This window comes from Gobius niger, assembly GCF_951799975.1.
Source record: "Gobius niger genome assembly, chromosome: 9".
NCBI lineage: Eukaryota > Metazoa > Chordata > Actinopteri > Gobiiformes > Gobiidae > Gobius > Gobius niger.
This window is the reverse complement of record NC_136860.1, coordinates 3,267,477-3,291,700: the sequence shown is the minus strand read 5'-3', so window position 1 is coordinate 3,291,700 and position 24,224 is coordinate 3,267,477. Positions and strand designations below refer to the sequence as shown.

The following is a 24,224-nucleotide window of genomic DNA, read 5'->3' as shown; positions in this document are numbered from 1 at the left end:
CCAACTTCTCTCGCAGTGACGGGGACAGATAGTGTCGCTACTACGTACACGCGGAGTGATATGAAAGCACAAACTCCGTTGCCATTGGCAGCGGTCATTACTTTTTTCAGAGGTCCTTTATCAGAAAATAATGACCGGTAGAATGTTGGGAAATCCCATTCAAATCAACGGAGCGTTCTACTTACATTGTGAAGACCCGTATAATAAACGGTTATAATGCACGCCGCAGGGTCAAGAACACCACGACGCGCAGTGGAGTGCATTATAACCGTCTAATGCACGGCTCCGAGTTGTTTAATTCGCTTACGCCATGGTCCCACAAACGTAACATTTTATAACAAATGTTGTTTTCATTTACTAAACTCGCTAGATATGTCAAACTATAGGGACTATTTTATGTGGGTTATTAGCTGGTCACTGTCTGAAGGCTCGTCTCAGAGCGAGACATTCTCCGCTGCTACGAGGATCTCCGTCAGGCTCAACGAAACAACATCAGCACAGACTCACAACACAACAGGACTAACCTGCACTTTTCCGTGGAAGTAAACACCGATATGCGGCACTCGTGGGCAGGAGTTATTTCACTTTTAAGCTGTTGAACCTAAAGCAAGCTAGCAAGCTAGCAACCTGTAGCTCAACTGTTTATGGAAACAGCTGCGGTGGAGTCTTTTACACCAGGGCCCCCACGAACGGTTTGACTTTACTAATCCTGCCAAATATGCTTAAAGGGACTATACAGAGTTTGAAAATGTTAAAATTATGCATTTTCTTCCCCCTACATGTTCCAACAATGTCCTAATGTGTAGAATGAGCTCAGACCTGTTCCCCACAACTGCCTCTAAAATCCTGCACTGTCACTCAAAAACGTGTCACTTCGGGAAGTGCCGTCATGCACAAGCTTAAAGGAATAGGCCACCGTTTTTACATACTAAAATATGTTCTTACCTCACTTTAGCCGAGTTAATATATCCCCGTCTGGTCTTTGGCCGTGCGCTCTGTCACGCAAATGGAGCACATACGCAGCCTCTCCCACATGTCATATAGCTCCGAAAAAGCTCACGATAGAAGCTACCAAGCTCTTCCACGTGTTCCCTATTTAAATAAAGTTACGTGAAGTATTTTCATGCGAAGTATATTTACACAGAAATGTAGCATGTCGATTTTAGAAGCAAATAAAAAGGGGGACTATATTGTGAGGCGTAATGATACGCGGAGTAAAACGTCCGCGCAGTAACTCCTAAAGGTTATTGACGGAAGTGAGCGGGGGAAGTCTTTAGGAGTTACTGCGCGGACGTTTTACTCCTCTTATCATTACGCCTCACAATATAGTCCCCCTTTTTATTTGCTTCTAAAATCGACATGCTACATTTCTGTGTAAATATACTTCGCATGAAAACACTTCACGTAACTTTATTTAAATAGGGAACACGTGGAAGAGCTTGGTAGCTTCTATCGTGAGCTTTTTCGGAGCTATGTGACATGTGGGAGAGGCTGCGTATGTGCTCCGTTTGCGTGACAGAGCGCACGGACAAAGACCAGACGGGGATATATTAACACGTCTAAAGTGAGGTAAGAACATATCTTAGTATGTAAAAACGGTGGCCTATTCCTTTAATATAGAAGCTGCAGTTACACGTAAGACCTGAGGTGGCAGTAGTGAGTATAAAATGGCAAACTTGCATCTAGCCCCTTTAAGTGCTTGGATCATTTTACGTCTGAAAATAATGAATAGTGCCTTAACCGTTTAAAATAGAAAAATAGAAATGTAAAGCTCATATTTTATTAACAGTAGCTAACCTAGCTGCCTACTCTCCTCTACTTCCCATTTATCAAAGGTTTTGTTTTGGCCAAAAACGTTGAAATGAACCACAAAATCCATCTCATACGTTCCTGTCAGTCACTAATTAAACGTTTATCTGATCAGCTGTGTTAATCGCTTTGACTTCAACCACAGAAAGAGCTTCGACACTTTACTCGGCTCACGCTTCGATGTTACCTTGAATATCTTGGAGAAGGTCTCGTAGATGAAGATGAGGGAGATGAGGAAGGCGAAGATCTCCTGAGTGAAGGGAGAGATGTATCGCACCATGAAGCTGCCCTCTGCCGCCACAAGCACCAGAACGATCACGATGAGCCAGAACCCGATCCAGACCCGGCCCGTCAGGTACTCGAACTGCTGCGCCTGACAGAACTGCACAGAGACACTTCATTTCATAAACATGACCTTAATCTCTCCACATGTGAGGTAAACAAGTTCAAATCAAACAGGTTTTACATTTTAAACTACTGTACATTTCGGACTATTGAGCAAAATTTATCCATCCATCCATCCATCCATTTTCTTCCGCTTTATCCGGGGCCGGGTCGCGGGGGCAGCAGTCTCAGCAGAGATGCCCAAACTTCCCGATCCACACACACTTCCTCCAGCTGTTCTGGGGGGACCCCGAGGCGACACCAGGCCAGCTCGGAGACATAGTCCCACCACCGTGTCCTGGGTCTTCCACGAGGCCTTGTCCCACTAGGACATGCCTGGAACACCTCCCGCGGGAGGCGACCAGGAGGCATCCGAAACAGATGCCCGAGCCACCTCAGCTGGCTCCTTTCGACGTGGAGGAGCAGCGACTCTACTCCGAGCTCCTCCCGGGTAGCTGAGCTCCTCACCCGATCTCGGAGGGTGCGCCCAGCCACCCTGCGAAGGAAACTCATTTCGGCCGCTTGTATTCGCGATCTTGTCCTTTCGGTCATTACCCAAATCTCATGACCATAGGTGAGGGTGGGAACGTAGATCGATCGGTAAATCGAGAGCTTTGCCCTCCGACTCAGCTCCCTCTTCACCACGACAGACCGATACAGCGACCGCATCACTGCTGACGCTGCACCGATCCGTCTGTCGATCTCACGCTCCATCCGTCCCTCACTCGTGAACAAGACCCCGAGATACTTGAACTCCTCCACTTGAGGTAAGGACTCCCCACCGACCTGGAGAGGGGAAACCACCTTTTTCCGGTGGAGGACCATGGCCTCGGATTTGGAGGTGCTGATCCTCATCCCGGCCGCTACACACTCGGCTGCAAACCGCCCCAGTGCGTGCTGAAGGTCCTGGTTTGTTGAAGCCAACAGAACAACATCATCTGCAAACAGCAGAGATGAGACTCTGAGGCTCCCAAACCGGACACCCTCCGGCCCCTGGCTGCGCCGAGAAATTCTGTCCATAAAAGTAATGAACAGAACCGGTGACAAAGGGCAGCCCTGGCGGAGACCAACACGCACCGGGAACAGGTCTGACTTACTGCCGGCAATGCGAACCAAGCTCCTGCTGCGGTCATACAGGGAACGGACAGCCCTTAGCAGAGGGCCCCGGACCCCATACTCCCGGAGCACCCCCCACAGGGCACCACGAGGGACGCGGTCGAACGCTTTCTCCAAGTCCACAAAACACATGTGGACTGGTTGGGCGAACTCCCACGAACCCTCGAGCACCCGACGGAGGGTATAGAGCTGGTCCAGTGTGCCACGACCAGGACGAAAACCGCATTGTTCCTCCTGAATCCGAGGTTCAACTATCGGCCGGATCCTCCTCTCCAGCACCCTGGAGTAGACCTTACCGGGGAGGCTAAGGAGGGTGATTCCTCTGTAATTGGAACACACCCTCCGATCCCCCTTCTTAAAGAGAGGGACCACCACCCCGGTCTGCCAATCCAGGGGCACTGTCCCCGACCGCCACGCGATGTTGCAGAGACGTGTCAGCCAAGACAGTCCTACAACATCCAGAGACTTAAGGTACTCAGGGCGAATCTCATCCACCCCCGGAGCCTTGCCACCGAGGAGCTTTCTCACCACCTCGGTGACTTCAGCCCCGGTGATGGGCGAGCCCACCTCCAAGTCCCCAGCCTCTGCTTCCTCATCGGAAGACGTGACGGCGGGGTTGAGGAGGTCCTCGAAGTACTCCTTCCACCGTCCGACGACATCCCCAGTCGAGGTCAGCAGCCCCCCACCCGCACTGTACACAGTGTTGGTGAAGCACTGCTTCCCCCTCCTGAGGCGCCGGATGGTTTGCCAGAATTTCTTCGAGGCCGACCGATAGTCTTCCTCCATGGCCTCCCCGAACTCCTCCCAGACACGAGTTTTTGCCTCTGCGACCGCACGAGCTGCAGCACGCTTGGCCTGCCGGTACCTCTCAGCTGCCTCAGGAGTCCCACAAGCCAACAAGGCTAGGTAGGACTCCTTCTTCAGCTTGACGGCATCCCTTACTTCCGGGCGCCACCACCGGGTTCGGGGATTGCCGCCGCGACAGGCACCAGAGACCTTACGGCCACAACTACGAGCAGCCGCATCAACAATGGAGGAGGAGAACAGAGTCCACTCTGACTCCATGTCCCCCGCCTCCCCCGGAATCTGGGTGAAGCTCTTCCGGAGGTGGGAGTTGAAGACCCCACTGACAGAGGGATCCGCCAGTCGTTCCCAGCAGACCCTCACAACACGCTTGGGCCTGCCAGGTCTGACCGGCTTCCTCCCCTGCCAGCGGATCCAGCTCACCACCAGGTGGTGATCGGTTGACAGCTCCGCCCCTCTCTTCACCCGAGTGTCCGAGACACGCGGCCGGAGGTCAGATGACACGACTACAAAGTCGATCATTGACCTCCTGCCTAGGGTGTCCTGGTGCCACGTGCACTTATGGACACCCTTGTGCTCGAACATGGTGTTCGTTATGGACAAACCGTGACTAGCACAGAAGTCCAATAACAGAACACCACTCGGGTTCAGATCGGGGAGGCCGTTCCTCCCAATCACTCCCTCCCAGGTCTCACTGTCGTTACCCACGTGGGCGTTGAAGTCCCCCAGTAGAACAATGGAGTCCCCAGTCGGAGCACTATCTAGTACCCCTCCCAGGGACTCCAAGAAGGCCGGGTACTCTGCACCGATGTTGGGCCCGTAGGCCGAGACAACGGTGAGAGACCTGTCCCCGACCCGAAGGCGTAGGGACGCGACCCTCTCGTCCACCGGGGTGAACTCCAACACGTGACGGCTGAGCTGGGGGGATATGAGCAAACCCACCCCAGCCCGCCGTCTCTCCCCGCGGGCAACTCCAGAAAAATGGAGAGTCCAGCCTCTCTCCAGGAGTTGGGATCCGGAACCCAAGCTGTGCGTGGAGGTGAGCCCGACTATATCTAGTCGGTATCTCTCAACCTCCCGCACAAGCTCAGGCTCCTTCCCCCCCAGCGAGGTGACGTTCCATGTCCCGAACGCCAGAAGCTGTGCATGCGGACCAGGTCGTCGAGGCACCCGGCCTCGACTGCCACCCAGTCCTCTTAGCACCCGACCCCTACGGATCCCTCTGCGGGTGGTGGGTCCACAGGAGGGCGGGCCCACGTCGTCCCTTCGGGCTGTGCCCGGCCGGGCCCCGTGGGCAGAGGCCCGGCCACCAGACGCTCGCGTTCGGGCCCCAACCCCAGGTCTGGCTCCAGGGTGGGGCCCCGGCTGCGCCATGCCGGGCGACGTCTCGGTCCTTGATTGGTGTACGTCCATAGAAGTCTTGTGAGCTGCTCTTCGTCTGACCCGTCACCTCGGACCTGTTTGCCATGGGAGACCCTACCAGGGGCATAAAGCCCCGGACAACATAGCTCCTCGGATCATTCGGGTACTCAAACAACCCCACCACGTTAAGGTGGCAGCTCATGGGGGTTGTGAGCAAAATTTATAATATATATATATATGTACTTTTTTTTTTATTTTTTATTTTTTTTTTTTTTTTTTTTTTTTTTTTTTTTTTTTTTTTTTTTTTTTTTTTTTATTCTTTATAAATTTTTTTTTTTTTTGTTTGTTTTTTTTTTTTTTTTTTTTTTTTTTTTTTTGAGCAAAATTTATAAAGAATAAAAAAAAGTACATATATATAGACCGCATTTGAAGCTTCATCAGGATACAGGATATTCTCAAATATTTCAGGAGAAGGGTGGCTACAGGTACATTTACTTTTATAAAAGTGTGTTAAGAACTCTCAACCCCCACGTGAACCAAGCATTTTCTTCCGTCCTTCATTACCCAAATCTAAAAGCTTGAAAACAGTGTCAATGTTGCAATGAAAACGAGGAGGAAAACACAAACAAATTTGACAAGAGCAACAAACACGTGACAAACATGACAAAAATGTGGCGAATAAGTGAAAAAAAAGCAACAAAGAAGCAAGAATAGAATTACAAAAACGTGACAAAAAATGTGGCAAAACCAAGACAAAAAAGCAATAAAAAAAGCAGCAAAAAAGGCAAATAACCTTATGAAAACAAAACAAAAACGGTTACAAAAAATTACGATCAGTTTTGTAGTCCTTAGCTACAAATTACACTCATTTGAAATAAGATTTGAGTAAAGCTGAACTGGAGGAAATGCAATCAGTTAAGGTTAGGTTTAGAAATTCGATTATATTCCTCTTTAAACCCCTGTGTGTTCAGTCAAACTAAAGTGCAAACACTGCAAAAAGTAATCTAGAAATAAGTGACATTTTCTTGCAATAGTATAATATTAGAATATTTGTAAATCAATCATTAGAAATAGCCATAAATGTCCATAAAAAATCTACAAATTAGCCGCACCGTTGTATAAGCGTGTGAAAAAGGCTGCTTATAGCCCGGAAACTACTACAGTATGTAAAAGTTGTCTATGTTTATATTGTATAGTGTGATTTGTTTCACAGGACGACTATCCGATCAGACAGCAGAGAAGCCACACACTTGGAAAGAGATGCCAGATTTTTTGTTGTTGCTAAAACCAGTTGGAAAACAAACACAAAAGGACTCTCACCTATTTCCATAATGATTGATCATTTCAACACCAGCGGAGGCCTAAATGAACCTGGTTAGCATTATGTAGCTTCTCCTGAACAGCACATCATTCAGTTATCTTTATGTGTTGGGATCTTTGGGTAAGAAAACTTCTCCAAATAAACATGTATGATTACCTTATAGAAGGCCTCCTCGAACACCAGCAGAGGTCCGGAGAAGCCGATGATGAGCAGCGGCTGACCCCCCAGCAGAGAGAAGAGGATGCCCAGAGTCGCCGTGGAAATGATCAGCTCCGTCACTCCAATCAGACCCTCGGTTTTCTCTCCTGCAGAAAATAACAATGTGATTTCTAATGTTCTTCTTCTTGTGCACAAGAAGAAGAAGAAGAAGATTCACATCAGTCCCTCCAGGATTTTGCAGGGTTTTTTTGTGATTGTTGTGGGTCATCTTTCCAAAGGTGATTTTTTTGTTTTCCTACAATATATTTTTCCATCAAAATCAAAGTTCTCTTTAAATTGTACATCAGTTTAAACCAAAGTGACTCTGAGAAATAAGAAAAAGACTTAAAATAGGCTTTGTATGATCTAAAAACTGAAGCATGTGTGTTCTCTGCTCAGATGTGGGCGGAGTCACAGAGCCCTGATAAAACAGAGCCCTGAGGACAGACCGAAGTGAGACCAATAAAGTCTCATGTGATCTCATGTTATTTGCAGAACACTGTGTCTCCACTGACCCAGCAGGCCCCCGAAGGTGATGGTCGGAGACAGAGCCGCGAAGTAAATGAAGATGACGGCGGCGAGGCACTGCATGTCCACGGCGTCCTTCAGGTCGCTGACGTAATGCGGGAACCTCCTCCTGATGTCGTGGATCAGACCTCCGAACGGGACGCCCGAGCGCTTCAGGGGGTCCACCTCCTGGTCCACCACCTCCTCCTCCTCCGGGGTCACCTCTGACAGGACGACACAGGAGAACGTCACAGTCACCATCCATTTAAAGGTCATTTAATCACATCATTTCATTTAGTTTGTCTAAAACTAAGGATTTTAAATGAAGATGTCTCATTGCTGCCTCTTGCAGGTTTGCATCTTGTTGCAAGTTTTAGACAAGGCCGTGGGAACCAAGGGTGCTGAAGGTGCTGCAGCTCCCCCTGGTGAATGGTTTGTGCATTGCAGGCAATATTAATAAATAGGAAGTAAGCACAGAAAAAGCATTTTTGGGGCAATCTTGTTCCCCTGGTTTTAGGCAACTTTCAAGTACCGGATGGAATTAACCTCTTAACTCCCGCCTGAACCGAGAGGATCTTTTTCCTCACGTCATCCGATTTTTTCCCCATCATTTTTTTGTGGGGTATTCAACTAATTTTTGAAGCTTTTTTGTCATTTTTTTTGTCATTTTTTGTCACATTTTTTGTCAAATTTTTTATCAAATTTTTGTCATTTTTTTTTGTCACATATTTGTCATTTTTTGGTCACATTTTTGTCATTTTTTGGGTCATTTTTTGGTCCTTTTTTTGGTCACATTTTTGTCATTTTTTGGTCACATTTTTGTCATTTTTTGGTCACGTTTTTGTCTTTTTTTTGTCACATTTTGTCAATTTTTTATTTATTTTTTTGTCAAATTTTTATCACATTTTGGTCAATTTGTTTTTGTCATTTTTTTGGTATCCTTCCCGTCGTCCCTCTGGGGGTAATACAAGTGTTAATGGTAAGATTGGGGGGTCTCTCATCTCCCCCTGGTGTCTCTGGCCAGAAAACCACACTTGCAACTTGACTGCCACTGGACCGGAGTCACCAATACACACTAATAGAATCACGAAGAACAAGCTAACAGGCTAACGGGCAAAGCTAACTCCGGGCTAGCGCCACTTAAACAGTATTTACAGCCAAGTTTGAGTGAAAAAAATGATCTCCATTGTGGAATTGGATGAACAATATCCCTCTGTCCTTTTGTCTTTTCTGTCAGCGTAGTATTTACTCTCCAAGACAATTAATGAGTAAAAAAACGCAACATGCTACGACACCTGCAGTGGCGCTTATGGCCTCTAGGGGCATGAGTTACTTAGTACTGCTTTAAAGCTGTGATCCATTCAGACCTACATTGCCTAATTTTCAATACAAGCATTGTGAGGCAGGCTGGGGGCAGTTAGAAACTAAACCACACCAAATGTTTCTCATGTCTTTAGCCACTGTTGTCTCCCACAAAGGAAATGACCAAAAACTACATCGTGACGTGAGAAAAAGTAATATAATAAACATGAAAAAGGCAGAGCTTGGAATGTTAAGGGAGAAAACAAGCTTAATATGATCACAATAATTTGCAGTAGTTCCTGTCTCCCCGTTACCTTTGTGCTCCTGCTCCTGTCCGTTAAAGGAGTGGTTTTTATGCAGCTCTCGATCCTTCCTCTTCTTCACCATCTGCCGTTGAAAGTCCACCACGGTCTTCAGCAGATCTTTGCCCTCGATGTCCGACGGAGGGAGCACCACGCTGAAGTCCAGGAACTCGTTTATGCCGTTCAGCAGGTCTTGGCGGTCATCCGCAAAGTACGCCACCTCATGGAAGTTCTGGGGGGAAAAAATAACATAGAAATAATGAAGACTATACCAGTGAAAAAGAGGAGATTCATGGACATGTGGAGCTGTACCTTGTCAGACATGAGGGTGGAGAAGGAGCGCCCGATCTCGTGGTAGTCCATGCTGTTCTGACTGGGCCCGAGGAGGAAGAACAGGAAGCGCACGGGGACCGGCACCTCCAGCATGGACTCGAACAGGACGGCCTCGTTCAGACGCACGAACGCCATGGCGGGCTGCTCCAGGAACTCCGCACAGCCTGCACACACGATGGGGCATTTATTACAAAGACTTATCTGACACACAGCGGAGTCCAGATGAAGGGCGGACAGAGGTGAACAGACCGACTAAGACGATGACGGCCTCTGCGTCTTTGGGAATCTTCTCCATGAGTTTGAAGGATCGCGCCGCCGCGGGGTGGTGCTCCGGAGGCAGCGGGTGGAGAGATTTCTGAGGGGAAAAAACAAAAATCAGGAAACATGGTTGTGTTGTTTAAGTTGAGGATAATTTAAAGATGACATATTGTGCAATTTCTCCTGGATCCCTGTGGAGGCCGCCATGATGGAAAGTAAAGGCTCCATAAACCACTCATGCAACCATTGGGCTACAAAAAGGTAAATAAAAATCAACTTAGATTTTTCATATACATTAAGGCACCTCTAAGCAAACGTCTGTAGGCGTCACCAAAACAGAGCATCAAAGCGAAAATGTCTTGAACTAAACTCAAAACTGCTCAAACCTCCACCACGTTAAGGTGACGGTTCCAGGAGGGCAATATTTGAGGGCAATATGAAGAAAAACACAGAGGCTCTGTGCAATAGTAGAAGTTAACAAGGATAAGAGTTTTTTTCATAAAGTCTGTGGATGTCTTGTTTTGATGTCGAAACCCTGCTTGTGGCATATGTTTAATGTAAACGAGCGACTGTTTGTTGCGTGTATTTATTTTATTTTTTTCTTGTGACTGACGTGTTGCTAAATCGGACCATCTTGAAAATGTTGTTTCTTTTGGAGAAAAGGGCACATAATACAAGTTTGTCTTCTTTGTGCTCCTTTTCAATTGTCTGAAAATATTATTTTATGTAACAAATGAAAGAACCACCAGATCAATTCAAATAAATAAATAGATAAAAATGAAATGAAATAGTGCTGCCCTCTGACTCAATGGCGGTTTCTCCTGTGTCGTCTTGTGAACATGAACCCCCCTCCCTCCTACACTGGAGATACTCACGAATAGGATGGTGAAGGCGTCCTGTTTGGGGTCGTACGTGGCCCCCTTGGTCTCTCGGTGCTCGTGCTCCAGCTCGTGCAGCACCAGGGGCAGGCTGGCGTCGATGTGGTGGTTAAAGCTGGAGTTGGAGTGGTGTCGATGGAAGCGGTGTCTCAGGTCGCTCGGGTGGCTACGAGAAGAACACAGAGTTTAGTCCAGAGGGGGGAAGGGAAGAGAGAGAGAGGTCAGTTTGAGGTGATGGTTTTGAGGGACGAGTACGAAGCTGCATCACTGTTCATCAGGGTAGTTCTCAGTGAAAACACACTCTTAAAAATATATAACGTAATTCCCCTTGAATAGGTTGCCCTCAGTGACACTGTGTTGCAACCTTCTTCACTCGTATAACGTAAATTCTCTAATATGCACTAGGACTGTAACTTTACACCCCGATATTCTACTTATATAACCTGTTCTAATTTTTATCCTATTTTTATTTATTATTATTCCCTTATTGTTATACCTCTGCCCCCTAAGATTTGTGCTTTACCTCGTTTTCTACTATTGAACTGTTTGCACATTTCTTGTCTGTTTTACACAGTGATCAATAAAGGATTATCTTAATTTATCTTATCTGGGCCGGGGGATTATTTACTTAAGGGCATCTATGACCAGGCCTTTATTGGAACCAGGCCACAATTAGAGACAGGCCTTTATTTCTATTTGAGCAAAACGGACGACCAGGAAAATGAAGAAAAAACGAGATTTGTGTCCATTTGCACCTAAAATATTAGGTTCATTTATTAATTAACATTTCAAACCCTCTCCCAGCGGCTGGAACACTGACTGCTTTTATTTTGTCGGGACAACAAGAAGCGTTTTGCTGTTGTTAGCAGAACATTGACATCAACATCCTTTTGGGTCCAATCCTCTTTGCCTTATATATGTTGCCACTGGGTTCTATTTTACAAAAGCATAATGTTTCCTATCACTGCTTTGCAGATGATATTCAAATATATTTGCCAATTACAGTCGACACAAGTAAAACCTCCTTAACAACCTTGACAAACTGCCTGAGTGACGTCCAGTCTCGGGTAAGTTCAAATTTCCTGTCTTTGAACAAAACCAAAACAGAGATAGCGGTATTCGGAAGTTGCAACCCCCTGTCAAACCTAAAGACCGACAGTGTTATTGGGCCTCTTGTTTCCTTTATCCGCCCCACTGTTAAAGATCTTGGGGTGACTTTTGATACTTGTTTCAAATTTGAAAAACACATTGGATCAGTTGTAAAAGCCAGCTACTTCCAACTGAGACTTCTTGCGAAAATTAAGGCCTACTTGCCAGAAAAAGATATAGAGAAGGCGATCCACGCCTTCATCAGTTCAAGGTTGGATTATTGTAACTCCCTTTACACAGGGCTGGACCTTAAATCCCTCCAACGCCTGCAGGGAGTCCAAAACGCCGCAGCCCGCCTGCTGACCGGCACAAGAAAATGGGAGCACATCACTCCCATTCTGTCCTCTTTACATTGGTAGTTCCCTTTCGAATCAAGTTTGAAATTCTGATGATTGTTTTTAAATGCCTAAATTCACTGGCACCTAAGTATCTGTCAGAACTGCTGCAGCTCTACTGTCCTTCCAGAGCTCTGAGGTCTGCTGACCAGCTCCTTTTGTCTGTTCCTAAATCCAAGCATGTGTCCAGAGGTGACCGAGCCTTCTCAGTGGCGGCCCCTAAACTTTGGAACCGCCTCCTCTACATGTGCGCTCAGCTCAGTCTGTAGAGGAGTTTAAAACCAAATTAAAAACTCATCTTTTTGCTTTGGCCTTCGGTTCTATGTAGACCAGACACCGTATGACCTGTGTTTAAGTTTTATTGTGCTTATTGCACATATTGTTGCTGTTCTTGTACAGCACTTTTAAAATTGACATTGACATTGACAATGTCACTGCAGGTTTCTGTTTAGTTTTTACCGCGGACCAGATTATTTGTTGTTATCTTGTGTAAAAGACGAGTTTAGACGGAGCGTTTGTGTTTGTGATCGATCATGAGACTGACCCGAAAGAAGAAGAGACGCTCGCGCTGATCGCAGGAGTTATTTTGAGGAGTGGGACTGACCTGCACACGGAGCAGCTGGACGTGCTTTGAAGACACGATGGTGACTTTATTAAAACCCTGGAGGGTCACACAACATTTGCTGCTTACCCTGTTTCTAAATATAATCACAGGATGTTTGAAAAGTGGCTAAATCTGTGTCAACGTTACGCTTGGATCAGCTCCTCCGCAGCGTCCCCCTCGGCCTGGGTTCCCGTTTGTTTACTTCCTGCACGTGAGTTATCACGTTATGAGACAAATTCCTAACATGGGGAATATTTCTACTGTGATAGTTTCTAATAATAGCCCCGGCCTGTTTTAGAGACCGGCTTTAATTTGCCTCCGCCAGCTGCGAACCGGCCCCTGTTAGAGACCCGGCCCCTGATGGAATACAGGCCAGTATTAGAGAATTTTCCGGTAGGTTTTGTACTACATTAAATGACTATCTTATTGACAAGTCGACCCTGTGTCGCTGTAGCAGAGCGGTTTTCCTCATTTACCAACAGTAACTCCACACAGAGAGCGATAGTGTGTGTTTCTCTGACAGAGCAGGTCTTCTGTTTGTGACACGTCAGGCTCGATCCTCCTGAACTAATGTGTTTTGACAGAGCACATTCTCTACGCCGCTTTGGGTCGTTACGTAACAGAGAAAATCCATACGACACTGACTGTTACTGTTACTAATCAATGCTCAGAGAGGAAGAGTTGAACAGTTATATTTAGACACACGCTCTGATTTTTCATAGATTTATTCATTATTCATCCCTGTCAGTGAATCACCCCCACTTTAACCGAGAGTATTTCCTCCAGTTCAGTTTTACCAGCTTTTCGACTGGAGAGTGGTAGAGTAATGCCTAATTTGAAAGCTAAGACCGACAAAACTGATCTAAATTTTTTAGTTTGAAGCCACGTTTTTGTCGCATTTTTGACATATTTTTGTTGCTTCTTTGTTACTTTTTTATTGTTTCTTTTGCAGCACTTTTTTGCTGTGTTTTTGTCTCTTTTTATTGCTTTTTGTTGTTTTATTTTCTCTCTTTTTTTTGTCAAATTGTTGTCGTGTTTTTATCATGTTTTTGTCACTTTTTCATTGCTTTTCCGTCCATTTTTTGTTGCTTTTTCTCCCTTTTTTTGCCATGTTTTTGTCACCTATTTCTTTTTGCTTTTTTTGTTGCTTTCTTGTTTGTTTTCATTGCTTTTGTTGTCGCTCTTTCTGTCCCTTATATGTTGCTTTTTGTCCATTTTCTGTCTTGTTTTTACCACTTTTTCTCACTTTTTTGTCATGTTTTTGTTTACAGCCTACAGGTCAGTGCAGTGCCTCATTTGAAAGCTAAGACCTACAAAACTGATCAAAATTATTTTGTTTGAAGCCTCGTTTTTGTCGCATTTTTGACATATTTTTGTCGCTTCTTTGCTACATTTTTATTGTGTTATCGTTGCTTTTGCAGCACTTTTTTTGCTGTGTTTTTGTCTCTTTTTATTGCTTTTTGTTGTTTTATTTTCTCTCTTTTTTTGTCGCATTTTTGACAAAGTTTTGTGGCTTTTTTGTCAAATTGTTGTCGTGTTTTTATCATGTTTTTGTCACTTTTTCATTGCTTTTCTGTCCCTTTTTTGTTGCTTTTTCTCCCTTTTTTGCCATGTTTTCGTCGCCTATTTCTTTTTGCTTTTTTTGTTGCTTTCTTGTTTGTTTTCATTGCTTTTGTTGTTGCTCTTTTTGTCCCTTATATGTTGCTTTTTGTCCCTTTTCTGTCTTTTTCTCGCTTTTTTGTCGTGTTTTTGTCTTATTTGTCATTTGAAAGCTAAGACCTACAAAACTGATCTAAATGTTTTTGTTGTGTTGTCGGCGCGCTTGAAGCCACGTTTTTGTCGCATTTTGGTCGCATTTTTGACGTGTTTTTGTCACTTTTTCATTGCTTTTCCGTCCTTTTTTTGTCTGGTTTTCGCTGCTTTTTCATCCCTCATTGTTTTTTCTCCCTTTTTTGTCTTGTTTTCGTCGTCTTTTTTTCTTTTCTTTTTTTTCTTCTTTTTTTTGTTGTTTTCTTGTTTGTTTTCATTGCTTTTGTTGTCGCTCTTTTTGTCCCATATATGTTGCTTTTTGTCACTTTTTTGTTGTGTTTTTGTTTACAGCCTACAGGTCAGTGCAGTGCCTCATTTGAAAGCTAAGACCTTGTAGTTTCGGATCTTGTCTTTGCTGATGTAAATGTTGCTGTACCTGTGTTTGAGCAGCAGAGCCCTCAGCATGTTGGCTCTGTCCTCGGCTCTGATCTGGTCGGAGATGATCATGGTTTCCACCACGGTCTGAGCGATGGCCGGGAGCTTGTTTTGGTCCAGGTCCAGCAGAACGGTCCCTGCAGAGACAGAAGCCGGACAAATGAGACTCAAACTCAAATCACAAATATCCTTACGACACTGACAAAAAGGAATATCTCAATATTATGGGGGATTTGGAGACAATGATGTAGTCATATTTTTGCAAACCATCAGAAATATGTAAAAACATCCAAATTAGCATGGCTTTGTCGCTCAAATAGATAATTGCCCTGAACAGAAACACTCCTTTTTTCCCTCTATTTCCCCAAATGTTTTGCCCAATTTTTTTCTGACTTTTCCCCCATTTTGTTCTCATTTCTTCCTATTTTTTTTCCTATTTTATTCCCCATTTATTGCCTATTTATTCCTAATTTGCCCTACAATATCTTATTTTCTTCCCAGATTATTTCTCCATTTTGCTACAATGTTATATTTAAAAAATGTCCTTTTTTCCCCACTTATGCCTATTTTTCCCCCAAAAAAATGTTCCACGTTGATTTTATTATTACCAATTTCATTATTTTTTCTTCATTATTTTTTTTACCCATTTCCTTGTGTTTCCACTTTTTCCTCCGATATTTTCCCAATTGATTTACTCTTTTTACCCCCATATCCCTCCCTGTTTTATGTTGACTTTGTTTTGTTTTTCACACCAATTTCTCCAAATCGTTTCCACATTTCTTGACAGATTTAAACTCGATATTGTAAATTTGCATATCTCCCTATTATATATTGACGACAAAAAAGTATATCCTACTGTTTATCGAGGACAGGCCTGGTCAGTTTAGCCCTAATGTAAATAATATTTCCTTGTTGTTGTTTCTTATGTTCATTTGTTTCATTCATATATTCAAAAAGGGACAGTGGTAATGTCCATTTATATTTTTACTAAAACAGATGTGACTCTTTCCAAGTAAAAGTCTAGAGCATGAGAAACCTTTAAGGAACATTTGTGCAGGCGTTGTTTAGACGTGGGGAGTGCGTTTACCGTGAGCGATGATCCTCCTGAGCTCCAGCAGGCTCCTGAAGGACAGAGACGCCACGTGAGGTTTCCCCCAGCGCTCCGTCTCCTCCTCCACGTCCTCCTCAAACTTAATCCAGCGAGCTCTCTCCTTCCAGCGCATGTCATGGTTATTCTCCACGATCAGCTCGTTCAGCTCCACGAACAGCTGCAGAGAAAGTTACGAACGTAAGGAACCGGTATCTCAAAAGGATTCTAATTAATGCACAATATACAGTCCCAATGAAAGGCCAGTTGCATGGCTGGATCTTAACAAGGTTCTAAGTAGAACTTCAATATGGAACCAGAAGAAATTGGAGTGAGACAAAAGTGAGTGTCTGTCAAGACACTGGCCGATCCTCGACCCACATTAAGGCCGTTACTGGAGCCCAATAATCATCATCAGAGGCATCTGCGACTGAAGGACTTCAAAAACAAAACTCATCTTCAAATCCCTCGTCTTTCTGAGCCTCAGAACTGTCCGTTTGGACTTTGGAGAGAGACCAAACATGGGACACAGAAAGGTGGAAGAAAGTTTGATTCTCCCTCCAGAAGGTTGTCGATGTTACTGGCCCACAGAAAGGGGGCGCCATAATGGCCTGGGGCTTTATGCTTCAGTGGAGCAATGGAGCCTCCGGTGGTGCAGGGCAAAGGTCAAACAGCCGCTGGCTCTGTGCAGATGTTAGAGAGCATCTCTCAGACTGAGGCTTCGTCTGTGAGAACCACCGGTTATTGGGCTGCAGTAACAGCCTTAATGTGGCTTAAGGATCCACCAGCCAATCAGATCCTCCGGCTCACTCCCATTTCTTCTTGTTGCATATGGACATTCTGTTTGGAACCGTGTTAAGATCCAACTATTTTTCAACTGGTCTTAAATCTTTTGATCGGGACTGATTCACAGAGAGTCGCAAAGTGACTTCCATCTTTATTCTGACATTAGATTGACAAATGTTTGCAAACCAAGTCTAAACAAAAACATATTGCAACTTAAGAGAAGAGAAAAACCTCCTTTTCAGTCATGATTTTCCAATTATTTTGTTAAAATATGGCTTTGCTTTGGTCCTAATTTGTTATTATTTTTAATTTTTGTTTGACACAATTAGTGCACTATTCAAGGACTATCTTCTTTGAAACGTTAATTCAGCTGGATATGTATAAATTGAACTGGGACCCCAAAATCAGCTATTTCTTCCATCATCTTTGTTACAGAGTTCCTTTCCCTCCTGACCTCATGCGCCTCGGTCGACCTCTTCTTCTTCTTCTTGAGGCTTGTGAGAAGAGAGCAGCTGGTGCTGGTCCTGGAGAGCTGCCCCCTGGAGGACTTCTTCACCAGGTGCCTCCTCAGCCCCGGATTATCCTCAAACCTGTGGCCTGCAGAAAAGACAAAAGGAATTCACTTACACATAATATACAGGCAATGCATTTTTAAGCACCTTTTAAAGCATTTTAAAGGCTTGCATCACTCTCTCTTCACATGTGGTTCAGATGGACCAGTGTGAGTGCACTTAGAGGACATCGAAGGGAATGCAGCAAACGCTTGTTGAAGCACACGCCTCCCCGACCCACTTTATTCCCTGAGCGACGCCCTCAGGCCACTGGCAAAAGCACGAGTGCACAGTTGTGTTTGTGCAAGATCGCAGCCGGGCCAATGACCAAGACTGTCATTGCGCCACCTGTGGTTTTTTTGCTAAACAGTAAATTAAATGGTCAACACAAAAAAACTGTGCATATTTAACATTTAGCATTTGATGGAATGTTTGCAAATCAGAAAACTGCAGTTAATACAGTGGTGTTTTTGGCCAGAATTTATGTATTTGACAAGAAAAGTAAATTTATTTCCAGTTTGAATCCATTAAATGACATTTAAGTCCTTCATTTTGTCACAACTTATGTAATGACATTCATGATAACGCTGTATGACGGTCTACAGTATCTCATAGGATTTTATTTCTCAAGTCATTTGTCGCTCCACATGACACAATTTGTTCCACTTTTACTACGATCTGAGCTGGTCACACTAAACACTTCAGCTTTCATTAAGTCTTAATATAATGCGATTAAACCTTTACAAAAACACCATTTAGCTTGATAACTGGGACTGTAAAAGACACATTTTACCAAAGAATTCTGGCCTCTTCATCTCGACACTTGCAGAGCCATTCATTTTCATTGCAGACACTTGTAAACCGTATCGAGTGTGTGTAAAAGCTCGTATTCAGAATTAGCCTCTTTTTCTTCAGGCCGAGTGCTCTGTTTAACCAGCAGTGAATGGTGTCAGTAAATCAATAGGAAACAGTGTTAGCCTCGCGCTGTCAATGGGCTCAATACTGTGAGTGAGAGGCTCAGATTCTCTATAATTAAACCAACTCAGTGAATGAACGCGAGCCGCTGAATGAGGCCGCAGTCGAGGCCACAGTCGAGGCCACAGTCGAGGCCACAGCGCCGGGCGATTTGAGTCTGAACAGGGAGGAAAATGAATCAATTCACACTTGTTGCAAAGGAGAGAAGTGCTATAGAGGGAAACTGGATCTACAAGTGCAACACCATAGCCCTGTGAGCGCCCTTTGTTTGTCCCAGTTTCAGAGCATGGTGTCCTGCACTGGTCAGCTCCTCCGCGTCCTCCGTCCTCTTTCTCCTGTGCAGCTCCCTCCGCCCCACAACAGTCTTTCTTCATCTTCTGAAGAGCGAGGCAGACGAATATAATCCGTCTTATTCTCCATTAACCGAACATTAGTCAGAACAATAGTAGGGATAGAAGCTTGTGTGGCTTAGCTGCGAGTCTTGCCTGGATACCACCTCGTTAGTCCCTTCCTTGCTTCCTGTAGCTCCTCTTGTGACGCCTCCATGGTGCTGCAGGTGTAGGGGCTCCGTTTTCCTCTTTAGTGTTTCAGAAGAAGAAATTTGTAGGTCTCAAATGTCTTTATTTTTAAGAAGCTTCATGGCTAGTATGGACTCTCTCTCTCTCTCTCTCTCTCTCTCTCTCTCTCTCTCTCTCTCTCTCTCTCTCTCTCTCTCTCTCTCTCTCTCTCTCTCTCTCTCTCTCTCTCTCTCTCTCTCTCTCTCTCTCTCTCTCTCTCTCTCACACACACACACACAAAAACACAGCAAAGATGTACAAAAGTATCCAGTAAAACAATGTGGAACACAGAAACTACAAATGCAGTTCACAGAAAAGGCAAAAAAACGCAGCTGTACCAAGAAAGAGGGAAGTCTACGCGTCGCCAATGACGATCATGATGAATTATTTCTATCAAAACCAAGTCATTTTCGCCAAACAACTGATCTCCAGCTGTATTTTCCATACTGAAAGAAATAATAATAATGGCTTACACTTGTATTGCACTTTTAAAGTCCGTGCTACCAAATTTCTTGGATTCCAAATTTCAACTCTGATCATTACAGGCCCTATACCTGATTTTTTAAATTACAAACAATGAAAGAAGAAGTCACTAAATATATATATCAAATTGTTTGTTGTGTCCAAACTCATTCCTCGCTTTTCTAACATATTTGTAGAATCCTGATTTTTGAGTAATTTTCACAGAAATGCTTGAAAACGACCCTGAGAGTTTATGAAATGAATACCAAAGCTTTGTAATTAGATGGACAAATGTTTACAATATGCTACAGGAGGACAAAACAAAATCTGTTCCACTACTAGAAAAAAACAAAGCAGGTATAGTGACTTTAATGGGGATGAGTGTGGGATAGAGGTCTATTATGTAATATGTGTAATATGTTTATGGTCTAATGACCCCATGTCTAATTAAGGGAGCTCCCAACCACCCTGCGGAGGAAACTAATATCGACCAATTGCATCCGTGATATTGTCCTTTCGGTCATGACCCAGATGACGTGACCATAGGTGAGGGTAGGAACGTAGATCGACCAGTGAATGGAGAGCTTTGTCTTTTGATTCTTCACCACAACATCAACACCATCCCTCATTTGTGAACAAGACCCCGAGACAGAGGAACATACCCACACAGAAACAAGCAGAACATACAAACCCCAAAGGCCTCACCGGGTAACTCCTGTATCGCATCTTCCTGTCCATCCTCCAGATGCGTGTGGATGGACTCCAGCAGGTCATAGTCATCGAAGTCCAGCACAAACTCCTCAAAGTCTTCGAACCCTTCCATGGGTCTTTGCGAGCTGCGGCGTCTCCCCTGCGCGAGGCTTTTTTTCTCCACAGCTCCCAGACTCGCACCGGCCTGAGGGGCCCCGGCCTGAGCCTCCGCAGCCTGGCCCCCACCAGCCTGCACCTCCTGCCCATCGGGGTCTGTCATCTCCACTGATGGTACCACCTCCGCAGCTCCGCACTCGAGGGGAACTCAAAAAGCATCCAGCGCTTTCTGCGGGACGGTAGCTTAGCCTTGGATGAATGAACTTTGGTTCCCTGGCCCTCAAAAGCTAGACCTTTAAATCACTAGGAAACAGCTCAAAATCCAAAATCGAGAAGCTTTAGATCCAACCAAACCGTCCAAAGTCTTCAATGAAGGAAAGAACTAAAATCCTCAGCTGTTGAAAGTCTAAAAGTTGGAGCTAATTCCAGAAGTGCTAGCCTTCCATCTCAACAGCAGCACTGGCATCGACTTGGTCCACACAGTTGAAAGTATTGACGGTTTGTTGTCACATGGAGCATCGACTTTAGTCTCCGTTTTGGCTTCCATAGGTGTTTGCAGAGTTCAACAGATGAGTTTTGGTCCCTTGGGTTTAAAACAAGCTGACGAACGTTGGAAAATATCTCTAAATCCGCTCCAAATGTGCCTGAATGATTTATTTGAAGCTAAAAGTCGGAGCTCATCCCTGAAATGGGATCCCAAAAGCATTGACACAGAGTCGCTCCACACGGTTGAAAGTATCGACGGCTTCTGGTCACATGGAGCCGATCGATTTTACACAAAAGCAGATGGAGCCAGTTTGTTCCGCTGTCACTAATATTTTCCAAATCAGTGGAAAGATCAAGTCCAAGAGGTGACGGGCAGCAGGTAAAGAGGGAAATTCGGCCGCAGGAAAATAGAAACGAGTGGAAAAGGGTCAGGATAAGTTCACGATATTGATAAGAGCTGTAAGTTTAGACAAAATTTACATGCAACTTTTGTCCACGACACAGCAAAAAAAACTTGACCAAGTGAATTTTCTCCAGTTCAGCTTTACCGAAATCTAAAAGTTTATAGCCTATAAGCCAGTGTAACGCCTCATTTGAAAGCTAAGACCTACAAAACTGATCTAAAAAGATCTATTTCCTCATGTTGTTGCCAGGTTGTCGTCAATTTTTTGGCATGATTTTTCATAACTTTTTTGTCACATTTTCATCATATTTTTTTCACTTTTTTGTCACTTTTTTGCCACATTTTTTGTAATTTTTTGCCACATTTTCTTCACATTTTTTGCCATATTTTTCGTCACTTTTTTGTCACATTTTCATCATTTTTTGTCACATTTTTCATCATTTTTGTCACATTTTCGTCTCTTTTTCGTTGTCACTTTGTTTATTTATTGCAGTTGTGACGCTTTTTTCAACCAGCTTTGAAAAAAAAAAAATGAATATATCTTTATTGAAACTTCCTGACTTAAAGTGAATTCAAATATGTGGTGAAAATGAACAAATGGCTTTGATCTCCTCCAGTTTAAACCAGTCCGAGCGCATATGGAACTAATGATCCCTGATCGATGGACTCTGCCCCGGGCCTTTCCTGCTGCAGCCCCGACATCGACGGGACCCTCCCCCTGTGTTTAAAATAGACTCCACTGATGGATCTGCCCATTGACAAACCACAAATGCCACGGCTCTGTGGGGCAGTGCCAGCTCCAGAGCAGAGTCCCGCAGTCCCTCAGTCCCTCGGTCCCTCAGTCCCCCAGCCCCACAGTCCCTCAGTCCCTCAGTCCCACAGTCCCTCAGTCCCACAGTCCCACAGTCCCACAGTCCCACAGTCCCACAGTCCCACAGTCCCACAGTCCCACAGCCCCACTGTCCCACAGTCCCACAGTCTCACAGTCTCACAGCCCCACAGTCCCTCAGTCCCTCATTCCCACAGTCCCTCAGTCCCACAGTCCCACAGCCCCTCAGTCCCACAGTCCCACAGACCCACAGTCCCACAGTCCCTCAGTCTCTCAGTCCCACAGCCCCTCAGTCCCACAGTCCCACAGTCCCTCAGTCCCACAGTCCCTCAGTCTCACAGCCCCACAGTCCCTCAGTCCCTCAGTCTCACAGCCCCACAGTCCCACAGTCCCTCAGTCCCACAGTCCCTCAGTCTCTCAGTCCCACAGCCCCTCAGTCCCACAGTCCCACAGTCCCTCAGTCCCACAGTCCCTCAGTCTCACAGCCCCACAGTCCCACAGTCCCTCAGTCCCACAGTCCCTCAGTCTCTCAGTCCCACAGCCCCTCAGTCCCACAGTCCCACAGTCCCTCAGTCCCTCAGTCCCACAGTCCCACAGTCCCACAGTCCCACAGTCCCTCAGTCCCACAGTCCCACAGCCCCACAGTAACACAGTCCCTCAGTCCCTCAGTCCCTCAGTCCCTCAGTCCCTCAGTCCCTCAGTCTCACAGCCCCACAGTCCCACAGTCCCTCAGTCCCACAGTCCCTCAGTCCCCACAGTCCCTCAGCCCCACAGTCCCACAGTCCCTGAGTAACACAGCCCCTCAGTCCCACAGTCCCTCAGTCCCACAGCCCCTCAGATAAAAGGGTGATATCACTCAGACATCCCACAACTAACACCTCAGGGCTGAGAAACACGATGAAAATCCGTCACAAGTTTGTACACCTCAGAAGCACAGACCATATTTAATATATTTTATGTTGCAGACTCATTCCTCGGAGAAGACCTTCCACGCTGGAAGGACTTTGTCTCTGAGCTGGCCTGGTGTCAGAACATCTGGAGGAGGTCTGCGTGGATCGGGAAGTCTGGGCAAACTGCTGCCTCCGCGATGGATGGATGGAGACTTTTGCTTATAATTTTGTAACCATAAGAGATAGAAACTTACCATTTCTTCTTTTTTCTGCTTTCATGCTCTACTTGGAAGAGCACCCATAGTTCAAATGTCTTTTTCTACTTTCATTTACCATTTCTTGTTTTGGAATCTGCTATTTTTTGTATTTCAAACGAGCTCTTTCTGAAGTGTCTACTAAACATGAATGTCCTGAATAAATCAGCCCTGTCAGGTGGTTAAGGTGAACCTTACCGTCCCTGTAGGATAATTTGTCTTCTGCATTTGACCCGTCCTTTGATGCTACTGAACACCCGTAAGGAGCTGTGGGCGACCGCAGTGCAGTGCGGTCTGCTTTATTTTCTTTATATGCTTTATTTTCTGTTTTGACACAAATCCACACATTCACATGAACTTAGTTGGTCACACTGATCCTAAACTCACATCCCTGCACTTGCATTAACACTGACTCATTAACACCACACTGGCTCCATTGCCTCTGTGCTTTGCCTTACACATGAGCGCCCCCTGCAGTACGGAGCGGTGCTTTAGTGACTCCTTCTTTATTGTGGCCGAATCTGTAAAGATGTTTGTGACTCACTCTTCATGTCGTCGAGGTCGGCCGAGGCGAGCATACTGGCCTCCGCCTCGTCTGTGGGCACTCGGGCGTAGACCTCCGTGTGGGTCATGCTCCCGATGCGGGTCCTCTCCCGCAGGTCGTAGTTACTCCTCTGAGCCAGCGCCGCGCGGTGGTGCAGCGGCTTCCTCCTCAGGCCCAGCCCGGAGCCGGAGGAGGTGGAGGGGAGGCAGTCTGCGGCACAGCTGGGGGAATCACCAGAGGAAATGTACAGATATAAATGTGAAACTTCTGCTGTAGATTATTGACATAAATGTGAGAAAAACATGTATTGCAAGTTTTCTGTCATTTTATAGAAAAATAAGGCATTTTATGTGTAAAAATTACTCTGACATTAAAACTAAGATGTTAAGGAAGAAAATCAGCTAAAAATCAACAAACAAATCCCCAAACCTGTTCTCCGGAGTAACTCCATCTCTGCCTTCTGTCAGTCTCTCAGCCGCAGACAGGGGGCGCTGTTCGTCCTCTGTGTGACGTGCGCTTAAACCTGGAGCTTCCTCTAAATCCTCTTGGCTCCCCAAACTAAACTGAGAGAAACAGGGCGAGCAGTGAGACACAGGCAGGCGACGATGGAGGAGAATATACAACAAGGAGCGAGTTATTTAGAAACACTTCGATCAGAGCGAACGAGACGCTGCAGAAAGTGAAAAGCAGGTCTTCTTTAGTTTTATGTTTTGTGTGAATTGATACTTTCGATTATGATGAAATGCA

The 24,224-nt window shown here is 45.3% G+C and overlaps 1 protein-coding gene across 1 annotated transcript in view; it reads right to left on the bottom strand.

Moving 5' to 3' along the window:
• The window catches only part of slc4a3 (solute carrier family 4 member 3), a 117,122-nt gene that overhangs the window by 78,163 nt on the left and 14,735 nt on the right, over positions 1–24,224 (bottom strand). Inside the window, exons 5-16 of the mRNA XM_079562842.1 lie at positions 23,907–24,040; positions 23,478–23,698; positions 17,174–17,316; positions 15,934–16,114; positions 14,848–14,983; positions 10,572–10,740; positions 9,688–9,793; positions 9,418–9,602; positions 9,118–9,337; positions 7,510–7,725; positions 6,953–7,101; positions 1,997–2,191 (exon numbers count right to left, since the gene is read on the bottom strand). Coding sequence (XP_079418968.1) covers positions 1,997–2,191; positions 6,953–7,101; positions 7,510–7,725; positions 9,118–9,337; positions 9,418–9,602; positions 9,688–9,793; positions 10,572–10,740; positions 14,848–14,983; positions 15,934–16,114; positions 17,174–17,316; positions 23,478–23,698; positions 23,907–24,040 — 2,055 coding nt within the window. The remainder of the gene's footprint in view (positions 1–1,996; positions 2,192–6,952; positions 7,102–7,509; positions 7,726–9,117; positions 9,338–9,417; positions 9,603–9,687; positions 9,794–10,571; positions 10,741–14,847; positions 14,984–15,933; positions 16,115–17,173; positions 17,317–23,477; positions 23,699–23,906; positions 24,041–24,224) is intronic.